The sequence below is a fragment of the Sinocyclocheilus grahami genome, unplaced genomic scaffold (genome assembly GCF_001515645.1).
Source record: "Sinocyclocheilus grahami isolate Dianchi unplaced genomic scaffold, SAMN03320097.WGS_v1.1 scaffold159.1, whole genome shotgun sequence".
In the NCBI taxonomy this organism is placed as follows: Eukaryota; Metazoa; Chordata; class Actinopteri; order Cypriniformes; family Cyprinidae; genus Sinocyclocheilus; species Sinocyclocheilus grahami.
In genome coordinates, this window is record NW_015505338.1 from 1,361,384 (window position 1) to 1,371,644 (window position 10,261).

Genomic DNA, 10,261 nt, shown 5'->3' on the forward strand with positions numbered 1-10,261 from the left:
CACTAATGGCTGAACTCTAGTATGGTCTTGTTCATGTGTGTTCTTACCAAAGGTCCAGAAAGACGAAGAAAATGGCATGCAATCTGGTCGACTCCTCAGGCCAGCTGAGAGGCTTGTGGGGCCACGTTTCATTGATTTGCCTCGCTTTAATGGATTTCATTGGAGCCTCTCGTGATTCCGCATTAATATTTCATTACTTGTGTCTTCCATTTCCTGCGCTAGGCTAGCTTACAGTGAAGTGCTCTGGGTCGATGTACTGCTGCTACCAGGAAACGGCCAAAACCCTGAAAAAACCCGATCCTCGTCTGCACCCAGGGGGGCAAACTCGTGATTCGAAATGTCAAAAGGGCAAAAATGAATCGGGTGAAGACATTAGTCAACAACTCTGATCTGCAATGAGACTCACGTGCTCGCGCGCTTGTGAATACATAACCTTGTGTGGTAAATTTTTTCATATGAATATTTGAAAAGCAAGGTTATTTTGTCGATTCGAATGGTTTTGATCCATGCTGTACCTGAAATAACTAGATGTGGCGTTTTTAGTTAGGAAAATCAATGTTTGATATATTACTGGGTTGAGGTGAATTGCAGACGGTAATGTATTCGAGTGCAATAGTGCAAACTAAAGACATCAGACATATACAGGTCAGATGAGCTGCTGGCTCAGCACACCATGCAAAGATGCTTTTCTTAAAAATCCTTTCAGGTGCTGCTTCAAAGGATCCATCAACGTCAATGAAGTAAAAAAAAATGCATTTGACAAATAGTTAAAAGAGTTGAAAATTCAGTCCAACTAAAGCACCTTAAAAAAATAAAGAGCTTAAAAAAAAAAGGTTTAAAGACATCTTATGTACGTTTAATTTGGATAACTGGAATAAGAAATTCAGAAGATTTATCCTTAAACATGAAAAGGATATTTTTATATCATATTTAAATGTACATTACCTTACTAGCCTGTTTACCATTAAATAATATTTGATAACGTTGAACGATGAATTGAATTTCAAATACATTTGTTGGAATTTCATGACAAACGCCTCACCTGAACTGAACATACTACATTCTGAAAGACAAAATAAAACATCTAGGGTTTGTGAAACGGACAGCGGATGTAATATGGGAGGGAATAACCGTTACTGTATGTGTTACGGAGTAAAAAGCCACTAACAAATACTTGAGCTTTGGTCAACAGACCTTAATTAGTGTACTGAATGCAGCGGTTTAATGATGAATGGATTTGTGAACAATTCACACAAATTTGAGTTTTAAAAATGAGGTCCAGTATGTTTTACGCCCATTATAGCGAACCACCGGAAGGGACATTTGACTGATTATCATTAACTCATAATTAAACTTCAAGCCAAAACCATAACATAACCAACAGTCAAATATAAATTGATTCAGGTCACCACATATTAACTCAGTTTACATATCACAGTTCTCCAACAGCAGATATCAGCAGACTGCTCAGATTACACCAGCTGTTGACAAGTGCAAACACAAAAACCTGTATAAATGGGCAATTTCTAGGAATTACCGGTCACCTTGAGAACAGGCCGTCCAGGCAATTAAGTAACTCGAAAGCCTTTCTGCACAGATAGTTGGGAAAGCATTGGGAGATCTGTCAGGATTTGACAAACAGGACTGCTGCTTGATCAGTTTAGATTCTCTCATACTGACATTGAGAAACGAGCTAACTAAGTGTTAGTCTCAAGTACAGTGCATTATAAATAATTAACAAGCTTCTGAAAACAATAAGGCTGCTTAATCTTCCAGCTTCATGTAGGTCTATATATTAAACCGCATAAATACCACATGCAAACTACCTCATTTGCATACCGGCATAGAGCGAAACTAAAGGAGGACTGCTTTCAAGTCGGTTAAATGCAGCAACAATGTCTCAGCATTTAATATGCACAGCACTGACTGTTTTCCCTCAAGCAACTTCCCACTTGCACAGCAGGAATTCGCTGGTTTTATATGTTGAGTTAAGGTTGTTTTTTCTTTGACCATACTGTCACCTAGTGGTTACTCTAAGCTACTTCACAGTCAAGCCTCATTTGAACTCTGGAATCTTTTTTTTTTTTTTAAATGTTGGATGTGGTTGCTTGGTTACCACTTTAACCTTCAACTTTTTTGTAGGCAGGACTGAGATGGAAAGGTAACCATGGAGACAGGATTTATGCTCGGCGATAAAAAAATCCTGACATTGAACATTGAATGCAGTTTTGCAAATAATGATGGCGGTACGATTTAAAAACAAGCACATGAAATGTTTACTTTTTTATATGCCATACATGTTTTGCATACAGATTTCAAGAAAAAAAAAAGTATTACAAAAAAGGAGTGATAAAAGAAGGGTAAAACAACAACATGATTAAAAATGAACAATGGAAAATTACTGTTCAGTGCAAAGGGTTGTAGTGTTGGCGGGTGGACTTTCAAACTCCATCATTAACTAAAATCTGAAAATAACACTTGTTTCTGGCTCATACATTATTATGAGCTTCAAATCTCTGGACATTTTAGAGAAGCACTTGTTTAAAACGTGTTGGCTCAATGGGTTAAAATGACTTGGCAAATAGTCATTCAGTGGAGGGCAGTTGAAAAACAGCTAAGGCTTAAGAATACATTCCTGCGTACAAACAAACAGTCACACAAGCTTAAAGTAGTGTAGTGTTCGTAAAGCTTACAAACATTAGTGTGTCTGGATCAGTACAGTACTCGTATGGCCACATGACCTTTCTGTTAGTGCTGCAGGTGCATATTTGTAACAAACTACAATAAAAATGCAGTGGGCTCAAAGACTAACTTCATTTTGTCAAGCATACCTGATGTGTTACATGATTAAAGAGGTAGATGCCGTCAGTTATGACGCAAACGCCTCACCTGAACTGAACATACTGCCATGCCAAGTACTGTTTTATTTCTGAGAAACAAAATAAAACATCTAGGGTTTGTGAAACGGACAGCGGATGTAACATGGAAGGGAAGAACTGTTACTGTATGTGTTATGGAGTAAAAAGCCACTAACAAATTATTATACTTGAATTTCCATCAACAGACCTTAATGAGTGTACTGAATGCGACAGTTCAATGACGAATGGATTTGAGCAATTCACACAAATTAGAGTTTTAAAAATGAGGTCCAGGATCTTTTACGCCCATTATAGCGAACCACCGGAAGGGGACTTCAGTCAAATTGCTTGTGCATGCAATTATATAAAACATTTTTAAATAGAATAAAACTGAAAATGTTGAACACTGCTGAGAGAAATTTAAAACCCCTTGGCGGGAAACTCATTTGCAAGTTTATAAAACAATTTCTCTGGGGATGCTATTCAATTTCCAAAACGTTAAGAAAACGCTGATCAAATGTGGGAGTATTAAAGTAAAAAGGTACATCCATCCTAAAATCATAAAAAGGCATACAATCTGTGTGGAACGTTCTAGAGTTGGAATTGAAGTGTTAAGGTGAGTCTCTAACAACCACGATGACCAGGTGGTCCTCCTCAAGTTTCCCAAGAGTTTTCAGAGCAGTCTGGAGATACTGCTGTGAGAAGTCACATGGAGGAAAGGCATACAGCATGCCCCCCATCTCTCGTTCTTTGGGGCCGCCAAGGGGCAAGCCGATGACTCCTGCTGCCTGCTTGTTCCTGAGGTACGTCACCAGGTTGCGGAGAAGGCGCTGTTGAAGGCCCGGTTCTGGAGGAGGGGCATCGCGGTCCATGGGCCCCTGGACGGCGAGGAGGACAGCGTAGCCATCCGGGCTGCCTAACTTGATGCGTCGCGTCACCTCGTCCAGTTTGGGCTGATCCAACCTCAGCCGCTGAGCGATTTTAAGCTGCGTGATCTTGGAACCGCCTGATTGGTTGTCTTTCATGAGGGCGAGGAGAAAGTTCACGCCCCCCTCAAGCATGTGCATGTTTGTGGGGAAGCAGCTGTTTTTAAGAACGAGAGAACCGTGCCACACGCGACTCAATGTCTGGGCGTATTCGGAGAGCGTGCTGGGCTTTTTGGAGTCTGTTTTGGACTTGTCCGTCTGTGAGTCAGGGTCGCTCTCGCTTTTGCGGTGATTGCGATCGCGCTCCTCCTTCCTTGGATGCAAAGGTTCGTCCTGCGCAGGACGTTCATCGCTGGAGTGTCTGCTGATGTCAGGGGTGTGATCAAGAGGTTCTGAGGTGGAGTCCGGTAGACGGCCGCAACCCCTATCCGGGCTGTCTTCAGGAGTAGACGGTGCTCCGCCTCTGAGCTTTGACCTACCGCGTTCCTCTGCAGGACAGTCGACGGGACTGAGGCTCCTTCGCTTGCGCCGCTCCTCCCAGTTTTTCCCGCGTTCTAGCTCTCGTTCCTTTACCCAGCGCTCCCTGCTGCGGCTACGACTGCGCTGCCTGACCCGCCCAAACGCCTCCGGGTTTGCTCGCCGTTCAATTCCTTTAGGCGGACTCCAGTCTCGGTCCGAAAGCCGCTCTCTTTCTCGCTCCACGAACAGGGGGTGTGAGGGTGAGCGAGCCCTCGCTCTCAGTTCTCGCTCCAGGCTGTGATGGCGTCCGTAACCATCAGCTAGAAGATCGTAATGTGGAGGCGGGAGCAAAGGCGGCTGGTATTGTTGAGGGTACGCCCTAGTCTCCTCAGCTTTAGCAAAATCCACACGCAGCCGACGATTCGGACCGCCCAGAGGGAAGCCGCGCATTTGCGCACAAGCAGCCTGGGCTGCATCCAGGCTCTCGTAATGAATGTAAGCAAAATTATCTCCTTTCACATAGTCTATGGTGCGAATACTCCCAAAGCGATCAAATTCACGGGCTAAAGCAGCCAGCGAGGTGTTCGGGCCAAGTCCACCCACCCATAGCCGAGTCGTCGGATTGGCCTTCCCGTATCCGATCTTAATCGGGTTGCCGTTAATCATACGTCCCTGCATGGCCACTTTGGCCCGGTGAGCCATATCCAAGTTTTGAAATTTAAGAAAAGCATAAGCACCTCCTTGTCCACGAGCGGGCCGCTTAATAATGACTTCTTCAATAATTCCATACTTGTCAAATCCTTGTCGTAGTTCCACCTCAGAAATGTTATGATCCAAGTTGCCAATGAACAAATTCCTTGTGGCTCTCTGATCGTCCTCTGGTTTTAAGTCCTCCTCAGGAAGCTGATATGCATAGGCACGGCTTCTCTCCTCCAATGCGCTATAATAGTCCAAAACGCGGTCCCTGCTGAGTCCCATACCTTCAACGTAATTCCTGGGTCTCATATCTCGAAAGGCACTACTCCCAGCGCCCGGTGAAAGAGACCGCTGCCTGTAAGTGTAGGCAGCACTGTGCAGAGACACATAACTCACATCTGGAGGAGTGACACTGCGACGCCGCATGTACATGGGCTCAACTTTGAGTGGACGATCATATAGCACCAATCTGGTTTTGGCATGACGCGCTTCCCGCGCGTTTTCCGTGTGTCTGAAGTTGACATAGGCAATGCGACCCAGTTCTGGCGTGTGAGACAGCTTGATGCTCACATCCCCGAACTTTTTAAACTCATGAAACAGTCCGTCCTCTACATGCTCATCAGAAAGCTGCGATCCAAGGTTGCTGATAAGTAGTGTCTTGTATTCTAGTCGCGCTCCCACCGTGTCTGCGGATGGGGTCTTACCTTTAGGCAGGACTGAGGTGGTTCGGAGAGGGGATCGACCCAGCAGACCCAGTTCATGATGCGGGCGGTGATGCAGACTCTCTCTCTCCTCACGGACGCGCGGTTTTTCCCGCTCTCGGCTGCGGCTTCGTTTGTGATAAGCTCGGCTCTCGGCGAGCAGCAGCGCGAGGGGCGGGTTCGGTTCGCGCTCTCGGTCCCGCTCGCGGACGCGTTTGGCGAGCGTTCTGGACGGACTCGCGTCGCGCTCGGCCTGCCGCTTCATTTTACAGTGATGCTCCCGCCGCAAAAATATATAAAATCAGCTCCGAGGTGAAATCTCACGGCTCCGGGAGATTTTGCACATCCGTGAGGAGGGTCTTAACTAACGTCTGCAAGGGAAACCGTTCGCCTGGATGTTGAATTTCGCAGATAAACATAAAACAGCAAACATTAGCGTCCCCTCAGCTACATCTATTCCGCCATCTTGGACAAAAGGAATGTGCGCGCTGCGCGAGTGGGAGGAGACTACTGACGTCGGAACATATCGCGTGACGTTAGTTGTGGAAAATCAACATTGACAATAAAAATAAAGAGCGAAATGTATTCATTCGTTTCATAAGAATTAGTTTGAAGTGGATTAATAGCCTACTGCACAATACTATTTGTTTAAATTATATGTGAAATAATAAACACATTTTTGCAAATGTAATAGGCCTATGTTCTCTACGAATTCAGAAAATGCACACTATAGTATATACACAGCCAATACATGAATCACTATCATATGATACATATGAACTATAATGAATAAGAAAATATGAATTTCATATGACAATCCAATTTCTGTGCATGAACTTTAATGTACCAAAAGCTGTAATGGGATATACAAATACATGCAGAGACTATATAAATCATTTAATTACTATGGTAAATAGGTATTTTGGTAGTTAATTAAATTCTAATTCCCTGAAGGAAATTTTACAAAAAGTGACCAAGATGAAGCAGGTAAAATGTTAAATACAAACTCAAACAGTAAAATAATAAACAAAACAAAAAAGGATAAGACCAATTTCTTTTCTTCTTTTAATGAAAAAGACAGTATAACTGTATTAAACATTTTACAGCAAAGTCCACTCAAACTGACCCACACATTTTGAAGATGACTCATTCATTATATTTCATTAAAAAAAAAGAATAGAAAATGAAAATTAAACTAGCAGTGTGTCAAACATGCTTCCCATAACGTCAGGAGGCAAACACAGGTTGTGTTGGATATTAGTCAGAACTAACATATTGCAAGTTATAAATTAAAGGTTGTATTTTCATGGAAGTGCATTTATTCGGTTTCTTGATGTTTACCCCTGGAGTACATGGTAAAATGACAACACAATGCAAACCCCACTGTTAGGTGGTCAGTCAGCTGCACAGCGCAAATCTTCCACCCTAAATGCCTTTGGCCGCTGCCCTGGTCCCATAATTCCCTGTGAGTTTACAGATCTGTCCGTGCCTTGGCCGCGTTGGGCGCATACTTGGGCATTAGCTCATTGATCTTGCGGATGAAGTCGGATTTCTCCACGCATCCTTTGCAGGATTCGCCCCATTCCTCCAAAATTTTCTTCAGATCTTTCACTTTCAACTTCTTCAGGTCGACGGAGCTCAAGTCAACTTGTTTATCTAGAAGAGAAAAAATAACAATGACTTGCAGTTCTGTCATTGATCCACCACATTTGACTTGAAAAATAAACCACTTAAAATAATAATAATAATACTACATGTAAAAAATTTTTTTAATTCCATTTAAAATAGAGTGGATATAACGCAATATATCGACCAGATCGATTAATTAGTCATCTTGAGCTGGGCAGGATGCTTAAACAAACAGAACAATGGATATGATATGGTTATACATTCATATTGGTCAACCACTAGAGAGATGCAATAAATTAGTCAGTGGAAACTTTTTTTTTTCTATGCAAACAAACTTTTCAACTTACCATATTTCAGTTCACAGATTTGACTGTCCTTCTTTTTGAGCTTTTCACAGATCTTTTCCACTGGCACATGGTAACTCATCGGTTTGGAAACTTCATTGATTATTTTTGTTGCTGCATCACTTGTTGCCCCTATATAATAACACTGCACATACACAACACATTAGAAGTAAGTATAAACAAGAAAACATTATGGAAGATAAAAGGAATATTTCAGCCGACAATGACAATTTGCTGAACTCTATCTCAGGCCATCCAAGACTTAGATAAGTTTGTTTATTCATCAGATTTGGAGAAATGTAGCATTCCATCACTTGCTCACCAATGGTTCCTCTGCAGTGAATGGGTGCCGTCAGAAGGAGAGTCTAAACAGCTGATAAAAACATCACAATAATCCACACCACTCCATCAGTTAACGTCTTGTGAAGTGTAAAACTGCATGTTTGTAAGAAACAAACTCATCATTAAGACGTTTTTAACTTCAAAATGTTGCTTCAGGCTAAATACTTGTCTTGTTTCGTCAGAATCAGAAGAGAAATATGCACAGATCAAGCCCTGTTTACAAGTGAAAACAGTCCAAAACAGCTCTAAACAAATATGTTGGTGGGTTTTGATGTGAGAGGACAACAGGAGATGGAATTTTTCTCTAGAGGAAACGTTATTATTGACAGAAGTATTTTGCTCAGAAGTGAAGGTTTGAAGTTACAATGCCTTAATAATGGATTTGTTTCTTATAAACTGAAGTAGTGTGGATTATTGTGATGTTTTTATCAGCTGTTTAGACTCTCATTCTGACGGCACCCATTCACTGCAGAGCATCCATTAGCGAGCAAGTGATGCAATGCTACATTTCTCCAAATCTGATGAAGAAAAACTCATCTACATCGTGAATGAACTGAGGGTGAGTAAATTTTACATTTTTGGGTGAACTGTCCCTTTAAACACACACTTACAAATCGGTTTTCTTTTCCTTTGGTCTCTTTGCAAGATTTTAGAAGAGCTTTTTCGATGGAGTCACTGTCGAACTTGACATCGTTGTCTTGTAGCGTCTGGTAAAACCGTTCCAGGAAACCCACACAGACTGCAACGCAACAATCATACACAAAGAAGTTCTATTCAATAAAATGAGTCACATTTATGAAAATATATAGCATAGTATAGTCAATTAGTCCTTTGTCGACCCCTTTGTAAATAAAAGAATAAGCAATTATGGCCAAAGGGTCATTTGAACAGGTGTGCCATCTAGATACGATGAAGTGCTTATTATTGATAATAACCTGCATTATGTAATCAACTGCGTACAGTATGGTATGATTTTACTGAAAAGAAAACCTAATTTACAAAATTACATAATTGCCTTTAAAAACACTCATATAAAATTGTGCATATATTATAAACACACATTATTACAGCACCTAACAGCACCCTAAAAAAATAATTACTGATGTAATAATTGAAGTAGTTAAAGGAAACACACGAAAAATACCTGATAATAATAATGAAGTAAACTAAATATACAGCATAAACTAAAGAAGATGGATAAAACGCAGATGTGGGATGCTCTTGACAGGAAATGTGTGTCCTGCACATGTTTATAATATTATGAACATATTAATCAAACTCACCTTCACACTCTCCATCCTTCAAAGCTTCAGTGCAGCTCGGCACCAGCGCCAGGGCCAGTGCCACAGAAAGCCCACTTAAATATATCATCCTCAAACCAAACAGACGCGTTTAACTACTTAAATACGCTATGAAAAAGTGCTAAACTGGGTTTTGAAAGATCATTAAAGATGCCGGCTCGACAAACACGCACTGTACCGATTCAACAGCGCTTCCTATTGAAAGGTCCCGCCCACTCTCCCATCTGATTGGTCGCCGTTCCACTCTTCGCGCGTCTATTGGTTGGCTCGTGACGACGCAACACGCACTCTTTTCTGAATGGGCGTGCAGTGCTCATCCAGGGAGTGAGTCCAGTTGGCGGCCCGTGATTGGTTGTGAAGGTGAATTCTCTTGGTGACGTGTTGGTTGCACCAGCGCCATGTTTGTAGTTCTTTGGCATTTGTTGACGTTATTGCGTCAGTTAACTAATCATTGGAGTGGGCGAAACGAGCTATTAATGTTTATGTTAGTAAGACTATTACAAAAGAAGACTATTTTGGCTGTGACATTTGCCACACGTTATAAGTACTGTGGTGGTCTGAAGGCAATAGGTAGTTGGTTTCAAACACCTGAATTAAACTTCAAAATACTTTTACTATAGCTCTACAAGCAATAAAAACCACATTAGCCTTCATTCAGGAAAGCGTTACTATGAATAGATATTAAACGAAACTTTCAACTGAGTTCTCAATACTAGGTCTGTTCACACCAAGAAAGACTATTTAGCGAAAACTGTAACAACAACTAGGCCTATATTAGATTCTGCCCCATTAGACAATATCATCTGTTATAAATGTGATCTGCCATGTTAAATGCTTGAGCAGTTTAAGTCAGATTCTGATTTCATTCATTTTTTTATCAGTTGGAAAAATTGCTCTGAATTGCTCAAAAGTGATTTTGATATTGTGTTGCTATAGCTGTTGTGTGAATGTTTTTATTCTGTTCAATTTAGAGCGATTTTAAAACGTTATGATTTTAGCTTATTT

General features: G+C 41.5%; 2 protein-coding genes across 2 annotated transcripts; both read right to left on the reverse strand.

Moving 5' to 3' along the window:
• Positions 1 to 1,957: 1,957 nt before the first annotated feature.
• On the reverse strand, positions 1,958 to 6,185 carry LOC107592829 (putative RNA-binding protein 15B). The gene has a single exon (XM_016282386.1). The coding sequence runs from the start codon at positions 5,903 to 5,905 to the stop codon at positions 3,470 to 3,472; it is 2,436 nt and encodes an 811-aa protein (XP_016137872.1). The 5' UTR covers positions 5,906 to 6,185; the 3' UTR covers positions 1,958 to 3,469.
• Positions 6,186 to 6,802: 617 nt separating this feature from the next.
• Positions 6,803 to 9,462, reverse strand: LOC107592842 (mesencephalic astrocyte-derived neurotrophic factor-like). The gene is made up of 4 exons (XM_016282409.1): positions 9,239 to 9,462; positions 8,567 to 8,694; positions 7,617 to 7,758; positions 6,803 to 7,296 (listed from the first exon to the last, which is right to left on the reverse strand). Exons 1-4 carry the CDS (start codon positions 9,324 to 9,326, stop codon positions 7,112 to 7,114), a joined length of 543 nt encoding a protein of 180 aa, XP_016137895.1. The 5' UTR covers positions 9,327 to 9,462; the 3' UTR covers positions 6,803 to 7,111.
• Between the last annotated feature and the right edge of the window lie 799 nt (positions 9,463 to 10,261).